Genomic DNA, 18,760 nt, shown 5'->3' with positions numbered 1-18,760 from the left:
GCTTAACTGTGTGCAGAGCACTGTACTAAGCGCTTGGGAAGTACAAGTTGGCAACATACAGAGACGGTCCCTACACAACAACGGGCTCACGGTCTAGAAGGGGGGAGACAGACAACAAAATGAGTAGACAGGTACTTCCCAAGCGCTTAGTACAGTGCTCGGCACACAGTAAGCGCTCAATAAATATGACCGAATGATTGAAGGCATCAAAAATGAATTAAACGGATGACTATGAATGAATGAATAGCACCGATTCAACGGACGGGAGGATTGGCGGGAGATCCTGCCGTAGGAGAGAAGCAGCGTGGCTCAGTGGAAAGAGCCCGGGCTTGGGAGTCAGAGGACGTGGGTTCGAATCCCGGCTCCGCCACTTGGCTGCTGTGTGACCTTGGGCAAGCCGCTTCACTTCTCTGGGCCTCAGTTCCCTCATCTGGAAAAAGGGGATGAAGACTGGGCGCCCCACGTGGGACAACCTGATTCCCTTGTACTTTCCAAGCGCTTAGTACAGTGCTCTGCACATAGTAAGCGCTCAATAAATACGATTGATGATGACAACCTGATTCCCTTCTATCTACCCTTCTATGGGGAAGCAGCGTGGCTCAGTGGAAAGAGCCCGGGCTTTGGAGTCAGAGGTCGTGGGTTCAAATCCCGGCTCTGCCAACTGTCAGCTGGGTGACTTTGGGCAGGTCACTTCACTTCTCTTGACCTCAGTTCCCTCATCTGTAAAATGGGAATAATAATAATAATAATTTTGGCATTTGTTAAGCGCTTACTATGTGCAAAGCACCGTTCTAAGCGCCGGGGAGGATACAAGGTGATCAGGTTGTCCCCCGTGGGGCTCATGGTCTTCATCCCCATTTTACAGAGGAGGCAACTGAGGCCCAGAGAAGTGAAGTGACTTGCCCACAGTCACACAGCTGACAATGGGCGGAGCCGGGATTTGAACTCATGACCTCTGACTCCAAAGCCCGGGCTCTTTTGCACTGAGCTACAAGACTGTGAGCCCTCCGTAGGACAACCTGATCGCCTTGTAACCTCCCCAGCGCTTAGAACAGTGCTCTTAACAGTGCTCAATAAATACGATTGATTGATTGATTGATTGATTGATTGCTCTTTGCACATAGTAAGCGCTTAATATGTAAGTAATTAGTAAGTCCTTCTAGACTGTGAGCCCCCTGTTGGGTAGGGACTGTCTCTATATGTTGCCAACTTGGACTTCCCAAGTGCTTAGTACAGTGCACACAGTAAGCGCTCAATAAATACGATTGATTGATTGATTAATAGATGCCATCATTATTATTATTATTACCCCAGCGCTTAGAACAGTGCTTGGCACATAGTAAGCGCTTAACAAATACCATCATTATTATTGTATCTACCCCAGCATTTAGACCAGTGCTTGGCACATAGTAAGCGCTTAACAAATACCATCATTATTATTATTATTAATAATAATAATGGCATTTATTAAGCGCTTACTATGTGCCAAGCACTGTTCTAAGCGCTGAGAACAGTGCTTGGCACATAGTAAGCGCTTAACAAATACCATCATCATTATTAATAAGAATAATGGCATTTATTAAGCGCTTACTATGTGCCAAGCACCGTTCTAAGCGCTGGGGAGGTTACAAGGTGATCAGGCTGTCCCATGGGGGGCGACTCACAGTCTTCATCCCCATTTTACAGATGAGGTCACTGAGGCCCAGAGAAGTGAAGCGACTTGTCCAAAGTCACACAGCCGACAACTGGCAGAGTTGGGATAACCCGACCTCTGACTCCAAAGCCCGGCCTCTTTCCACCGAGCCACGCGGCTTCTCATTATTCTCATTATTGAGAAGTGGCAATTCTCATTATTGTATCTACCCCGGCGTTCAGAACAGTGCTTGAAGGCCCCTAGTAAGCGCCTAACAACTACCATCACTATTATTATTATTATTCTGTAATTTTTATCCACTCCAGGAGTGCAAGAAGTGCTGAAAAGGCCCCAACAGCCGGCAATAATGCAATTATCCATCCCCAGGAGGCTTCCTTGAATTGGACTCAAGCGTTGGGAAGTCGCGCTGCTATCGCTCGGAAAACAAAGCGGAGGCGGGGGGAGGAATCCCGGCCCGCTCCGACCCGGCTGACGGCACCGGGGCTTTAGTCGTCTCCTCCGCAGAGTTCGAGCAGGACCTTCTTGTAATCGCCCGATGTGTCTCCCTGGAAGAAACGGACACAGAGTTGGAGGGGAGAAGAGCGGGACGCGTGGAGGCAGCGTGGCTTGGTTTCGTTCTCCGTCTCCCCCTTTTAGTCATTCATTCAATCGCATTTATTGAGCGCCTACTGTGTGCCGAGCACTGGACTAAGCGCTGGGGAAGGCCAAGTTGGCAACATATAGAGACGGTCCCTACCCAAGAGCGGGCTCGCAGTCTAGAAGGGGGAGACAGACAACAAAACCAAACATGGAGACTGTGAGCCCACTGTTGGGTAGGGACCATCTCTATATGTTGCCAACTTGGACTTCCCAAGCGCTTAGTCCAGTGCTCGGCACACAGTAAGCGCTCAATAAATACAATTGATTGATTGATTGATAGAGCCCGGCTCTACCTCAGAAGGACCTGGGTTCATTCATTCATTCATTCATTCATTCAATCACATTTATTGAGCGCTTACTGTGTGCAGAGCACTGGACTAAGCGCTTGGGAAGTACAAGTTGGCAACATCTAGAGACGGTCCCTACCCGACAGTGGGCTCACAGTCTAGAAGGGGGAGACAGACAACAAAACCAAACATGGAGACTGTGAGCCTGCTGTTGGGTAGGGACCATCTCTATATGTTGCCAACTTGGACTTCCCAAGCGCTTAGTATAGTGCTCTGTACAGAGTAAGCGCTCAATAAGTCCGATTGATTGATTGATTGATAGAGCCCGGCTCTACCTTAGAGGGACCTGGGTTCATTCATTCATTCATTCATTCATTCAATCGTATTTATTGAGCGCTTACTGTGTGCAGAGCACTGTACTAAGCGCTTGGGAAGTACAAGTTGGCAACATCTAGAGACGGTCCCTACCCAACAGTGGGTTCACAGTTTAGAAGGGGGAGACAGACAACAGAACAAGACATGTAGACTGTAAGCCCACTGTTGGGTAGGGACTGTCTCTATATGGTGCCAACTTGGACTTCCCAAGCGCTTAGTCCAGTGCTCTGCACACAGTAAGCGCTCAATAAATACGACTGATTGATTGGTTGATTGATAGAGCCCGGCTCTACCTTAGAAGGACCTGGGTTCATTCATTCATTCATTCATTCAATCGTGAAGAAGTGAAGTGACTTGCCCAAAGTCACACAGCTGATGAGCGGTGGAGCCGGGATTTGAACCCATGACCTCTGACTCCCAAGCCCGGGCTCTTTCCACTGAGCCACGCTGCTTTGCACACAGTAGGCGCTCAATCAATACGACTGAATGAATGAACGGCACAGAGTAAGTGCCTGTCTCCTTGTTTTGTTTTGTTGTCCGTCTAGAAGGGGGAGACGGACAACAAAACGTATTAACAAAATAAAATCGATAGAATAAATATGTACAAATAAAATCGAGTAATAAATACATACAAACATATATTAGAGAAGCAGCGTGGCTCAGTGGAAAGAGCACAGGCTTTGGAGTCAGAGGTCAGGGGTTCAAATCCCGGCTCCACCACTCATCAGCTGTGTGACTCTGTGTTCCCCCTTTTAGACTGTGAGCCCACTGTTGGGTAGGGACTGTCTCTATGTGTTGCCAATTTGTACTTCCCAAGCGCTTAGTACAGTGCTCTGCACACAGTAATCGCTCAATAAATACGATTGATGATGATGATGATGATGACTCTGGGCAAATCACTTCATTCATTCATTCAATCGTATTTATTGAGCGCTTACAGTGAGCAGAGCACTGTACCAAGCGCTTGGGAAGTCCAAGTTGGCAACATCTAGAGACGGTCCCTACCCAACAGCGGGCTCACAGTCTAGAAGGGGGAGACGGACAACAAAACGTATTAACAAAATAAAATAAATAGAATAAATATGTACAAATAGAATAAATAGAGTAATAAACACATACAAACATATATTAGAGAAGCAGTGTGGCTCAGTGGAAAGAGCACAGGCTTTGGAGTCAGAGGTCAGGGGTTCAAATCCCAGCCCCACCACTCGTCAGCTGGGTGACTTTGGGCAAGTCACTTCATTCATTCAATCATTCAATCATATATATTGAGCGCTTAGTGTGCAGAGCACTGTACCAAGCGCTTGGGAAGTACAACTTGGCAACATATAGAGACGGTCCCTACCCGACAGTGGGCTCACAGTCATGGTACATATCTATTCTATTTTATTTTGTAGTATGTTTGGTTTTGTCTCCCCCTTTTAGACTGTGAGCCCACTGTTGGGTAGGGACTGTCTCTATATGTTGCCAATTTGTACTTCCCAAGCGCTTAGTACAGTGCTCTGCACACAGTAAGCGCTCAATAAATACGATTGATGATGATGGTGAGGGCGGTGTCTAATTAGAACCTGCGTTCTAATCCCGGCTCCGCCACTTGTCTGCTGTGTGACCTTGGGCAACGAACTTCCTTCTAGCCTGTGAGCTTGTTATTGGGTAGGGACCGTCTCTATCTGTTGCCGAATTGGACTTTCCAAGCGCTTAGTACAGCGCTCTGCACACCCAGTAGGCGCTCAATAAATACGACTGAATGAATGGCACAACATAAGTGCCTGTCTACTTGTTTTGTTGTCCGTCTCCCCCCCTTCTAGACTGTGAGCCCATTGTTGGGTAGGGATTGTCTCTATCTGTACTTCCCAAGCTCTTAATAATAATAATAATAATAATAATTTTAGCATTTGTTAAGCGCTTACTATGTGCAAGGCACTGTTCTAAGCGTTGGGGAGGATACAAGGTGATCAGGTTGTCCCATGTGGGGCTCACAATCTTAATCCCCATTTTACAGATGAGGGAACTGAGGCACAGAGAAGTGAAGTGACTTGCCCAAAGTCACACAGCTGATGAGCGGTGGAGCCGGGATTTGAACCAATGACCTCTGACTCCCAAGCCCGAGCTCTTTCCACTGAGCCACGCTGCTTTGCACTCAGTAGGCGCTCAATAAATACGATTGAATGAATGAATGGCACAGAGTAAGTGCCTGTCTCCTTGTTTTGTTTTGTTGTCTGTCTCCCCCGTCTAGACTGTGAGCCCATTGTTGGGTAGGGATCGTCTCTATCTGTACTTCCCAAGCGCTTAGTACAGTGCTCTGCACACAGTAGGCGCTCAATAAATACGACTGAATGAATGAATGGCACAGAGTAAGTGCCTGTCTCCCTGTTTTGTTTTGTTGTCCGTCTCCCCCTTCAAGACTGTGAGCCCATTGTTGGGTAGGGATTGTCTCTATCTGTACTTCCCAAGCGCTTAGTACAGTGCTCTGCACACAGTAGGCGCTCAATAAATATGACTGACTGAATGAATAAATGAATGCAGTACCATTACCATCCCATTACCAGTACCATCCATCCCCCCCATCTTACCTCCTTCCCTTCCCCACAGCACCTGTATATATGCATATATGTTTGTACATATTTATTACTCTATTTATTTATTTATTTATCTTACTTGTACATATCTATTCTATTTATTTTATTTTGTTAGTATGTTTGGTTTTGTTCTCTGTCTCCCCCTTCTAGACTGTGAGCCCGCTGTTGGGTAGGAACCGTCTCTATGTGTTGCCGACTTGGACTTCCCAAGCACTTAGTCCAGTGCTCTGCACACAGTAGGCGCTCAATAAGTACGATTGATGATGATGATATCTATTCTATTTATTTTATTTTGTTAGTACGTTTGGTTTTGTTCTCTGTCTCCCCCTTCTAGACTGTGAGCCCGCTGTTGGGTAGGGACCGTCTCTATGGGTTGCCGACTTGGACTTCCCAAGCGCTCAGTCCAGTGCTCTGCACACAGTAAGCGCTCAATAAATACGATTGATTGATTGATTGATTGAATAAATACGATTGATTGATTGATTGATTGATTAAAAAAAAAAGGGACTAGCCAAGGCCCCCACGATCCCCGCCCGCTCTGGCCTCCCCGGGCCCGGTTACCTTGATGAAGGAATAGAGGGATTTTCCATAAATCCTCTTGAATTCCGCTCGGATGTCCATCATGTCGATCTCGGCGCGGGACACCATCACTCGGATGAGCGTGTCGTCGTCAGTGCCCAGGCCCTGAACGCGCCCAAGGCCGCGAGGAGGACGAGGAGGAGGAGGAGGAAGAAATAAACGTTGGCAAGACCGTGAGCCCAATCTTTTAGACTGTGAGCCCACTGTTGGGTAGGGACTGTCTCTATAAGTTGCCAATTTGTACTTCCCAAGCGCTTAGTACAGTGCTCTGCACACAGTAAGCGCTCAATAAATACGATTGATGATTGATGAAGAGCTACCAACCCAGGTTATTTCCAATCAGTGGAAACAGCCCGGTCCTGAAAGTCACAAGGACCTGAGTTCTCATTCTGGCTCCGCCACGTAATAATAATAATAATAATAATAATGATAGGGCTGCACACAGTAAGCGCTCAATAAATACGATTGATTGATTGATTGATTGATGATGGCATTTATTAAGCCATTATTATTATTATTAAGCGCTTACTAGGTGTAAAGCGCTGTTCTAGACTGTGAGCCCGCTGTTGGGTAGGGACCGTCTCTATGTGTTGCCGACTTGTACTTCCCGAGCATTTAGTCCAGTGCTCTGCACACAGTAAGCGCTCAATAAATACGATTGATTGATTGATTGATTGTTCTAAGCGCTGGGGAGGTTACAATAATAATCAATCAATCAATTGTATTTATTGAGTGCTTACTGTGTGCAGAGCACTGGACTAAGCACTTGGGAAGTCCAAGTTGGCAGCATATAGAGACGGTCCCTACCCATCAGCGGGCTCACTGTCTAGAAGGGGGAGACAGAGAACAAAACCAAACACATAGTAACAAAATAAAATAAATAGAATAGATAGGTAGAAGTAAAATAGAGTAATAAATCTGTACAATCAATCAATCGTATTTATTGAGCACTTACTGTGTGCAGAGCACTGTACTAAGAGCTTGGGAAGTCCAAGTTGGCAGCATATAGAGACGGTCCCTACCCAACAGTGGGCTAACAGTCTAGAAGGGGGAGACTGAGAACAAAGCCAAACATATTAACAAAATCAAATAAATAGAATAGATATGTACAAGTAAAATAGAGTAATAAATCCGTACAAACATATATCCATATATACAGGTGCTGTGGGGAAGGGAAGGAGGTAAGGCGGAGTGGGGGATGGAGAGGGGGAGGAGGGGGAGAGGAAGGGATAATAACAATAATAATAAGGATGATGGCATTTGTTAAGCACTTACTATGTGCGAAGCACTGTTCTAAGCGCTGGGGGGGATATGAGGTGATCAGGTTGTCCCATGTGGGGCTCACATTCATTCATTCATTCATTCATTCAATCGTATTTATTGAGCGCTTACTGTGTGCAGAGCACTGCACTAAACGCTTGGGAAGTACAAGTTGGCAACATATAGAGACGGTCCCTACCCGACAGTGGGCTCACAGTCTAGAAGAAGGAGACAGGTGACAAAACAAAACATATTAACAAAATAAAATAAGTAGAATAGTACATATGTACAAGTAAAATAAATAGAGTAATAAATCTGTACAAACATATATCCAGGTGCTGTGGGGAGGGGAAGGAGGTAAGGGCGGGGGATGGGGAGGGGGAAAAGGGGAAGAGGAAGGAGGGGGCCCAGTCTGGGAAGGCCTCCTAAGTTTGGTATTTGTTAAGCGCTCACAGTCTTAATCCCCATTTTCCAGATGAGGGAACTGAGGCCCAGAGAAGTGAAGTGACTTGCCCAAGGTCACACAGCAGACATGTGGCGGAGCTGGGATTAGAACCCATGCCCTCTGATTTCTAAGCCCGGGCTCTTTCCACCGGGCCACGCCGCTTCTCAGTTATCAGGTTGTCCCACAGGGAGGGTGGGACTTTGGGCAAGTCACTTCACTTCCCTCGACTTCACTCCCCTCATCTGGAAAATGGGGATTAAGGGCGCGAGCGGTGTGGTTTAGTGGAAAGAGCCCGGGCTTGGGAGTCAGAGGATGTGGGTTCTAATCCCGACTCCGGCTCTTGTCTGCTGTGCGACCTTGGGCAAGGCGCTTAACTTTTCTGTGCCTCAGTTACCTCATGTGGAAACTGGGGATTGTGAGCCCCACGTGGGACAACCTGATAACCTTGTATCTACCGCAGCACTTAGAACAGTGCTTGGCACATAGTAAGCGCATAACAAATACCATCATCGGCATCATCATCATCATAATAATAATAATATGGGACAGGGACTGTGTCTGACCTGATTAACTTGTAACTACTTCAGCCCTCAGAACGGTGCTTGGCTGGGCTCTTGCCCACACCCTATGGCTATGAGAAGCAGCGTGGCTCAGTGGCAAGAGCCCGGGCTTTGGAGTCAGAGGTCATAGGTTCGAATCCCGACTCTGCCACATGTCTGCTGTGTGACCTGGGGCAAGTCACTTCACTTCTCAGAGCCTCAGTTCCCTCATCTGTAAAATGGGGATGAAGACTGGGAGCCCCACATGGGACAACTTGATCACCTTGTATCTCCCCCCAGCGCTTAGAACAGTGCTTCGCACATAGTAAGTGCTTAACAAACACCATCATTATTATTATCCTCTTGCCCACTTTGAGAGCTCACCTCCTCCAGGAGGCCTTCCCAGACTGAGCCCCCTCCTTCCTCTCCCCCTCCTCCCCCTCCCCATCCGCCCCCGCCTTACCTCCTTCCCCTCCCCACAGCACCTCTATACATGTATATATGTTTGTACGTATTTATTACTATATTTATTCATTTATTTTATTTGTACATATTTATTCTATTTATTTTATTCTGTTAATATGTTTTGTTTTGTTCTCTGTCTCCCCCTCCTAGACTGTGAGCCCCCTGTTGGGTAGGGACCGTCTCTAGATGTTGCCGCCTTGTACTTCCCAAGTGCTTAGTACAGTGCTCTGCACACACTAAGTGCTCAATAAATACGATTGAATGAATCCTCTTGCCCACACTGAGAGCTCGTCTCCTCCAGGAGGCCTTCCCAGACTGAGCCTCCTCCTTCCTCTGCCCCTCCTCCCCCTCCCCATCCCCCCCGCCTTACCTCCTTCCCCTCCCCACAGCACCTGCATATATGTATATATGTTTGTACATATATACTCTATTTTATTTGTACATATTTATTATATTTATTTTATTTTATGTGTTTTGTTTTCTTGTCTGTCTCCCCCTTCTAGACTGTGAGTCCACTGTTGGGTAGAGACCGTCTCTAGATGTTGCCGACTTGGACTTCCCAAGCGCTTAGTCCAGTGCTCTGCACACAGTAAGCGCTCAATAAATACGATTGAATGAATGAATGAAAATCCTGCTTCTGGCCTGGAATGAATGCCCCTCCCTCCTCATATCTGACAGACATTTGTTCTTCCCCCAACTTCAAAGCCTGTTTGAAGGCCCATCTCCTCCGGGAGGCCTTCCCTGACTAAGCCCCCCTTTCCTCCTCTCCCACTCCCTTCTGCGTCGCCCCGACTCGCTCCCTTTCTTCATCCTCCCCCCCCCAGCCCTACACCACTTATGTCCAGATCTCTCATTTATTTATTTCTCTTCATGTCCCTCTCCCCCTCTAGCTCATCGTGGGTGGGGGAACGTGTCTGCAAGTCACTTCACTTCCCTGGGCCTCAGTTCCCTCATCTGTAAAATGGGGATGAAGACTGGGAGCCCCTCGCGGGACAACCTGATCACCTTGTAACCTCCCCAGCGCTTAGAACAGTGCTTTGCACATAGTAAGCTCTCAATAAATGCCATCATTATTATTATTTCTACTGGACTCTTAGTACAGTGCTCTGCCCACAGTAAGCGCTCAATAAATACCACTGACTCAATGACTGTCCCTCTGGACTCCAACTTCCTTTAAAGCAGGGAATATGTCCACCAACCCTGCTAGAGCCTGAGGTCGGCTGGGTGACTTTGGGCAAGTCACTTCACTTCCCCGGGTCTCAGTTCCCTCATCTGTAAAATGGGATGAAGACTGTGATCCCCATGGGGGACAACCCGATCATCCCGTATCTACCCCAGCACTTAGTACAGTGCTTGCCACACAGTAAGTGCTTAACAAACGCCATTTAAAAAAAAAACCCAAAACCAACAAAACTCCATTATATTATACTCTCTCAATTGCTTAATACGGGGACATAGTCCTTACTATGTCCCCGTATTAAGCAATTGGGAGAGTATAATGTAATAGTCCTTACTATGTCCCCGTATGTTGCCAATTTGTACTTCCCAAGCGCTTAGTACAGTGCTCTACACACAGTAAGCGCTCAATAAATACGATTGATGATGATGATGACTGAATAAACCCCATTGATTGATCTATTGACCATAAGCAATTGGGAGAGTATAATGTAATAGTCCTTACTATGTCCCCGTATGGTGCCAATTTGTACTTCCCAAGCGCTTAGTCCAGTGCTCTGCACACAGTAAGCGCTCAATAAATACGATTGATGATGATGATGACTGAATAAACCCCATTGATTGATCTACTGATTATTTACCTTCATGGATTTATAGAGTCTTTCGGCAAAATACGCAGATTTATTCCGCATGCATCGGACTGCCAAGAGAAAAAGGAAACGAAAAGCGACTTTAGAGGAAACTCGTTCGAGAAAGCAAACTGCGGTATTCCAATTCATCAACTTTATCCAAGCGCCCTTCGTCCTCCTCTCTGTAAATTATTTCCGCGTTTCTTTTCCCACTGTGAGCTCCCTGGGGTGGGGGGCGGCGATCATCTTTCCTAAGCGTTCGGCCCATTGCTCTGCACCCAGTAGACAGTAAGCTCCTTGAGGGCCAGGATCATGTCTACTAACTCTATCGTTAGAAGCAGCGTGGGGGAGTCAGTGGGGGAGTCAGAGGTCGTGGGTTCTAATCCCGGCTCCGCCGCTTGTCAGCTGTGTGACTTTGGGCAAGTCACTTCACTTCTCTGGGCCTCAGTGACCTCAGGTGGAAAATGGTGATGGAGACTGTGAGTCCTACGTAGGACAACCTGATCACCTTGTATCCCCACCCCCAGTGCTTAAAACAGTGCTTGGTACATAGTAAGCGCTTAACAAATACCATTATTATTATTATTACCGTGCTCTCCCAAGTGCTCAGTACAGTGCTCTGCACACAGCAGACTGGTAGCTCCTAACGGCAGGGGACATGCAACAGTGTTTGGCACATAGTAAGTGTTTAACAAATACCATAATAACAATAACTCTACCGTACTCTCCCAAGTTCTAACAGAGTGCTGTGAACACAACTTTATAGCCGTCCATCCCCTGGCCCCGTCCTCCCTCACCTCCCTTCTCTCCTCCTCCACCCCAGCCCTCACCCTCCGCTCCTCTAATGCCCAACTTCTCCCTGGGCCTCCATCTCGCCCTTCTCGCCGCCGACCTCTCGCCCACTCCCCGCCTCTGACCCGGACCGCCCTCCCTCCTCAAAGCCGGCAACGAGTCTCCTCATCTTCGTGGCTCAGTGGAAAAAAGCCCGGGCTTTGGAGTCAGAGGTCATGGGGTTCAAATCCCGGCTCTGCCAATTGCCAGCTGTGTGACTTTGGGCAAGTCACTTCACTTCTCTGGGCCTCAGTTACCTCATCTGTAAAATGGCGATTAAGACTTGTGAGCCCCCCGTGGGACAACCTGATCACCTGGTAACCTCCCCAGCGCTTAGAACAGTGCTTTGCACATAGTAAGTGCTTAATAAATGCCATTATTATTATTATTATTATCTTCAAAGTCTTATTGAAGGCCCACCACCGCCAAGAGGCCTTCCCTGACTGCGCCCTCCTTCCCTCTTCTCCCACTCCCTTCTGAGTCTCCCTGCCTCGCTCCCTTTCTTCATCCTCCCTCCCAGCCCCACGCCGCTTATGTCCACCTCTGTCATTTATTTATTTCTATTCCTGTCAGCCTCCCCCTCTAGACTGTAAGCTCACTGTGGGCAGGGAATGAATCTGCTTATCATTTTTTTTAATGGCATTTATTAAGCGCTTACTATGTGCAAAGCACTGTTCTAAGCGCTGGGGAGGTTACAAAGTGATCAGGTTGTCCCTCAGGGGACATTCTATCATTCTACTGCCCTCTCCCAAGCGCTCAATCCAGCGCCCTGCACACGGTAAGCGCTCAGTAAATACGAGTGACGGACAGGCGACGCTCAACAAATAATACTAGTGATGGCATTTATTAAGCGTTTACCATGTGCAAAGCGCTGTTCTAAGCACTGGGGAGGTTACAAGGTGATCAGGTTGTCCCTCAGGGGGCTAATCTTAATCCCTCTTAATCCCTGTTTTGAAGATGAGGTAACTGAGGCACGGAGAAGCGACTTGCCCAAAGTCACACGGCTGACAATTGGAGGAGCGGGAATTGAACCCATGACCTCGGACTCCAAAGCCCGGGCTCTTTCCACCGAGCCACGCTGCTTCTCTAATGAATATCACTGATTGATGGATACGTGTAAGACGAGCAGTCGCGGAGGGAACTGGTTCTTACCTATAGCCAGCAGGGCATCTTCAAAGTCGCCTGCCATCTCGGATTTAATGCTCTGCTCGATGTCCTTTTTGGAAATCCGTCTGTATTCGTCAAACACTGTTCGCAATTAGAAAAGACAGAACATCCCTTAAGCAGCTTTCGAACAGGGACTATCCTGTATCTACCCCAGCGCTTAGTACGGTGCCTGGCACATAGTGAGCGCTCAATCAATACGACTGAATGAATGAATGGATGAATTCCAGTTAAGATGAAAAAAAAAAAACAACTTTGTCCTGTTGATCTCATTAGATTTTGAACTCCTTAAATCAAGGGACATGGGTCTTTTTTCTGCTGTACTGTCCCTTAACCTAGGAATCAATCAATCAATCAATCGTATTGATTGAGCGCTTACTGTGTGCAGAGCACTGTACTAAGCGTTTGGGAATTCCAAGTCAGCAACACATAGAGACAGTCCCTACCCAACAGTGGGCTCACAGTCTAAAAGGGGGAGACAGAGAACAAAACCAAACATACTAACAAAATAAAATAAATAGAATAGATATGTACAAGTAAAATAAATAAATATATACAGTAATAAATATGTACAAACATATATACATATATACAGGTATATATACAGTGTATATATACTTATTCTACTTCATATATATATATATATTCTACTTCCTTTAGACTGTGAGCCCACTGTTGGGTAGGCACTGTCTCTATATGTTGCCAACTTGTACTTCCCAAGCGCTTAGTACAGTGCTCTGCACACAGTAAGCGCTCAATAAATACGATTGATGATGATATAGGAAGTAGAATAAGTAATGGAAAGGACACATTGGAAGTCAGTGTGTTCCTTCAAAGCCCTTTCTAAGGTTCCTCTTCCCTAAATTCATTAATAATAATAATAATAATAATAATGGCATTTATTAAGCGCTTACTATGTGCAAAGTATGGTTCTAAGCGCTGGGGAGGTTACAAGGTGATCAGGTTGTCCCACGGGGGGCTCACAGTCTTCATCCCCATTTTACAGACGAGGGAACTGAGGCCCAGAGAAGGGAAGTGACTTGCCCAAAGTTACACAGCTGACAAGTGGCGGATGCAGGATTTGAACCCATGACCTCTGACTCCAAAGCCCGGGCTCTTTCCACTGAGCCACGTTACTTCTCCATTGGCATTCAAACTTTTGTTGCTCAGATAATTTTATGAAATTTGGACTAAGAATGTACTTTGCCCACCTTCAAGTAGAATCTGCGTTCTAAAATGTATAAATGGTGTGACCTTGTTCCCGTTTCACACTGAAATATACCAGCTTTCTTTACTGCTTTAGATTACATTTCCTGACTTTTTAGTGCGGAGAAATAAAAACCATTTACTGCTTCATTTAAATAGTCGGTGTTCCTAATTTGGCAATTCTTGTGAGAAGGTTGGAAGCTATTTTTTCAGCATTCTAGCTCACTCTTTCCGGCACATAAAAGAAACGCTGAGAGGAACATCTGTTAAAGGGAGTACATATGGTAACGAGTTTAGTCAGTCATGGTGGAAAATTAAGGGATTTCTACAACACAAAGAGAAAAATGTACATGAAGTTATTCTGAATGCTTCTAGAAATTCCAGAAAGCTCTATTTGCGCAACAGATAAATCAAGCCTTAGGACTAGTTAATAGTCTATTAATTTTGTTAATGATGTGCATCTAGCTTTAATTCTATTTGATCTAATAATAATAATAATAATAATAATGGCGTTTGATAAGCGCTTACTATGTGCAAAGCACTGATCTAAGCACTGAGGACCAATTTGTACCAATTGTACCAATTTGTACTTCCCAAGCGCCAATTTGTACTTCCCAAGCGCTTAGTACAGTGCTCTGCACATAGTAAGCGCTCAATACATACGATTGATGATGATGGGGAGGTTACAAGGTGATCATTCAACTTCACTTCCTCCTTCCTCTCCCCCTCATCCCCCTCTCCATCCCCCCATCTTACCTCCTTCCCTTCCCCACAGCAGCTGCATATATGTATATATGTTTGTACATATTTATTACTCTATTTATTTATTTATTTATTTTACTTGTACATATCTATTCTATTTATTTTATTTTGTTAGTATGTTTGGTTTTGTTCTCTGGCTCCCCCTTTCAGACTGTGAGCCCACTGTTGGGTAGGGACTGTCTCTGTATGTTGCCAATTTGTACTTCCCAAGCGCTTAGTACAGTGCTCTGCACATAGTAAGAGCTCAATAAATACGATTGATGATGATGATGACGAAATTCCAGAAAGCTCTATTTGCGCAACAGATAAATCAAGCCTTAGGACTAGTTAATATTCTATTAATTTTGTTAATGATGTGCATCTAGCTTTAATTCTATTTGTTCTAATAATAATAATAATAATAATGGTGTTTGATAAGCGTTTACTATGTGCAAAGCACTGTTCTAAGCGCTGGGGAGGTTACAAGGGGGTCATTCGACTTCACTTCCTCCTTCCTCTCCCCCTCGCCCCCCTCTCCATCCCCCCCGTCTTACCTCCTTCCCTTCCCCACAGCACCTGTATATATGGATATTTGTTTGTACATATTTATTACTCTATTTATTTATTTTACTTGTACATATCTATTCTATTGATTTTATTTTGTTAATATGTTTGGTTTTGTTCTCTGTCTCCCCCTTCTAGACTGTTGGGTAGGGACCGTCTCTATATGTTGCCAGCTTGAACTTCCCAAGCGCTTAGTACAGTGCTCTGCACACAGTAAGCGCTCAATAAATACGATTGACTGATTGATTGACACCTGTCCACATTTTCTTTTGTTGTCTGTCTCCCCCATCTAGACCGTGAGCCCGTCGTTGGGTAGGGACCATCTCTATATGTTGCCAACTTGTACTTCCCAAGCGCTTAGTCCAGTGCTCTGCACAGAGTAAGCGCTCAATAAATATGATTGAATGAATGGATGAATGAAATGGCCATTCTTTTGGAAGCAGGTTTCAGTTCATCTTTCTGCAGTTTTGATAATAAAGCCAGGTTTAATGATACGATTCTACTTCGGCTATGTAGTATTGCGGAAGTTCTGTTTGCAGGATTTGCTGGGCTTTAAAAGTCTAGTTCCCTGACAAGTTCTACCCTTGGAATTTCTTTTTAGGTGTTGCTATCAAGACTCGTTGTTTTATGGCAGGGCTGGAAAATGGCATACAACCGTCAAAATTCTGTACAAAGAGTTATTCCGTGTGCTACAAACGAGCAGGTACATAAGGGCGAATCCCTCTAAACCATAGACGGTCCATAGTCTGGGAGCCCTTCCCAGGCCGAGCCCCCCAATTTTCCTCTCCTCTTCCTCTCCTCCCCATTGCCCCCCTTCCCCACAGCACTCTTATATATTTGTCCATATTTATTACTCTATCTATTTTATTTGTACATATTTATTACTCTACTTTATTAAGGACGTGTCTATAGCTATAATTCTATTTATTCTGACGGTATTGACGCCTGTCTACTTGTTTTGTTCGGATTTATTACTCTATTTTATTTGTACATATTTATTACTCTATTTTATTAAGGATGTGTCTATAGCTATAATTCTATTTATTCTGATGGTATTGTCGCCTGTCTACTTGTTTTGTTCGTATTTATTACTCTATTTTATTTGCACATATTTATTACTCTATTTTATTAAGGATGTGTCTATAGCTATAATTCTATTTATTCTGACGGTATTGACGCCTGTCTACTTGTTTTGTTCGGATTTATTACTCTATTTTATTTGTACATATTTATTACTCTATTTTATTAAGGATGTGTCTGTAGCTATAATTCTATTTATTCTGACGGTATTGACGCCTGTCTACTTGTTTTGTTTGTATTTATTACTCTATTTATTTTATTTGTACATATTTATTTCTCTATTTTATTAAGGATGTGTCTATAGCTATAATTCTATTTATTCTGACGGTATTGACGCCTGTCTACTTGTTTTGTTGGGTTATCTGTCTCCCCTTTCTAGACTGTGAGCCCACTGTTGGGTAGGGACTGTCTCTATATGTTGCCAACTTGTACTTCCCAAGCACTTAGTACAGTGCTCTGCACACAGTAAGCGCTTAATAAATACGATTGATTGATTGATTGATTGATTGATTGTGAGCCCGTTGTCAGGTAGGGACCCTCGATGTATGCTGCCGATTTGTACTTCCCAAGCGCTTGGTACAGTGCTCTGCAAACAGTAAGCGCTCAATAAATACAACTGAATGAACTGAATGAACCCTTGGAATTTCTTTTTAGGTGTTGCTATCAAGACTCGTTGTTTTATGGCAGGGCTGGAAAATGGCATACAACCGTCAAAATTCTGTACAAAGAGTTACTCTGTGTGCTACAAACCAGCAGGTACATAAGGGCGAATCCCTCTAAACCATAGAGGGTCCATAGTTTGGGAGGCCTTCCCAGACCGAGCCCCCCAATTTTCCTCTCCTCTTCCTCACCTCCCCATCACCCCCCTTCCCCACAGCACTCGTATATATTTGTACATATTTATTGCTCTATTTTATTAAGGATGTGTCTATAGCTATAATTCTATTTATTCTGACGGTATTGATGCCTGTCTACTTGTTTTGTTCGTATTTATTACTCTATTTATTTTATTTGTACATATTTATTACTCCATTTTATTAAGGATGTGTCTATAGCTATAAATCTATTTATTCTGATGGTATTGATGCCTGTCTACTTGTTTTGTTCGTATTTATTACTCTATTTATTTTATTTGTACATATTTATTACTCCATTTTATTAAGGATGTGTCTATAGCTATAATTCTATTTACTCTGATGGTATTGACGCCTGTCTACTTGTTTTGTTCGGTTGTCTGTCTCCCCTTTCTAGACTGTGAGCCCGTTGTCGGGTAGGGACCGTCTCTGTATGCTGCCGATTTGTACTTCCCAAGCGCTTCGTACAGTGCTCTGCAAACAGTAAGCGCTCAATAAATACAATTGAATGAACTGAATGAATGAGAGGACAGGGACTGTGCCTAACTGGATTTGTTTGTATCCATCCCAGCGCTTAGTACAGTGCCCGGCACACAATAAGTGCTTAACAAATACCATAATTATTATTTATTATTATTATTATTATTATTATTTATAACCTGTTCGGGGACTCCCCTTAGGGGAAGGGGGAGGAGATAATAATAATAATGTCATTTATTAAGCACTTACTATGTGCAAAGCACTGTTCTAAGTGCTGGGGAGGTTACAAGGTGATCAGGTTGTCCCACGGGGGGCTCACAGTCTTAATCCCCATTTTCCAGATGAGATAACTGAGGCACAGAGAACTTAAGTGACTTTCCCAAAGTCACACAGCTGACAATTGGCAGAGCGGCATTTGAACCCATGACCTCTGACTCCAAAGCCGTGCTCTTTCCACTGAGCCACGCTGCCGGGAGTCTCACCGTGCAGGAGATGGTTTCGGTTCCTGACGCAGAGGATGGACAGGAACTTCACCTCATCCGTTCCCCACTTCTTCTCCCCGGCCTCATAGAGATCCTGAAACAAAACGGGATAAGGCCAACGTTACAGCGGGGCCGGGAAGAAGCTTCCTTAGCTGCCACCAGACGGTGCAGACAATGTCTCTTCCTTGCGCCGTCTGCCCAGGTAACAGACATCTTTCTTCTTCTTCTCCTCCTCTCCTCCTTCTTTTCCTTCTTCCTCTTCTTTTCCTTCTCTCTCTTCTTCTCCTTTTCCCTCTTTTCTCCTCTTCCTCTTCTTCTCCTTTTCCTTCTTCCTTTCTCCTTTCCTTCTTCCTTTTCTTCTTCTCCTTCCCCTCCTCCTCCTCCTTCTTTTCCTTTTCCTTCCTCTTCTCCTTCCTCTTCTTTCTCTTTTATCTTCTTTTTGTTCTTTTCCACTTCCTTTTCCATCTTTCTTCTATCTTCTTCTTCTCCTTTTCCTTTCCCCTTTCCTCCTCCTCCTCCTTTTCCTACTTCCTCTTCTCCTTCCTCTTCTTTTCCTTTTCCTTCTCCCTCTTCTTCTCCTTTTCCTTCTTCTCTTTCCCCTCTTTCTCTTCTTCTCCTTTCCTTCTTTTTCTTCTCCTTCCTCTTCTCTTTCTCTTTTATCTTCTTTTTGTTCTTCTCCCCTTCCTTTTCCATCTACCTCCTCTTCTTCTTTCTTCTTCTTCTCCTTTTCC

General features: G+C 44.9%; 1 protein-coding gene across 1 annotated transcript in view; it reads right to left on the bottom strand.

Annotated features, from left to right (window-relative positions):
* Positions 1-1,868: 1,868 nt before the first annotated feature.
* Positions 1,869-18,760, bottom strand: part of ANXA4 (annexin A4) — a 57,745-nt gene continuing 40,853 nt past the window's right edge. Inside the window, exons 8-12 of the mRNA XM_038746681.1 lie at positions 18,030-18,123; positions 12,611-12,706; positions 10,640-10,698; positions 6,096-6,218; positions 1,869-2,199 (exon numbers count right to left, since the gene is read on the bottom strand). Coding sequence (XP_038602609.1) covers positions 2,140-2,199; positions 6,096-6,218; positions 10,640-10,698; positions 12,611-12,706; positions 18,030-18,123 — 432 coding nt within the window. The 3' untranslated portion in view covers positions 1,869-2,139. The remainder of the gene's footprint in view (positions 2,200-6,095; positions 6,219-10,639; positions 10,699-12,610; positions 12,707-18,029; positions 18,124-18,760) is intronic.

Source organism: Tachyglossus aculeatus, chromosome 5 (assembly GCF_015852505.1).
Source record: "Tachyglossus aculeatus isolate mTacAcu1 chromosome 5, mTacAcu1.pri, whole genome shotgun sequence".
Taxonomy (NCBI): Eukaryota; Metazoa; Chordata; class Mammalia; order Monotremata; family Tachyglossidae; genus Tachyglossus; species Tachyglossus aculeatus.
Note: the sequence above shows the minus strand (reverse complement) of the source record. Positions and strands in the feature narration are given on the sequence as shown.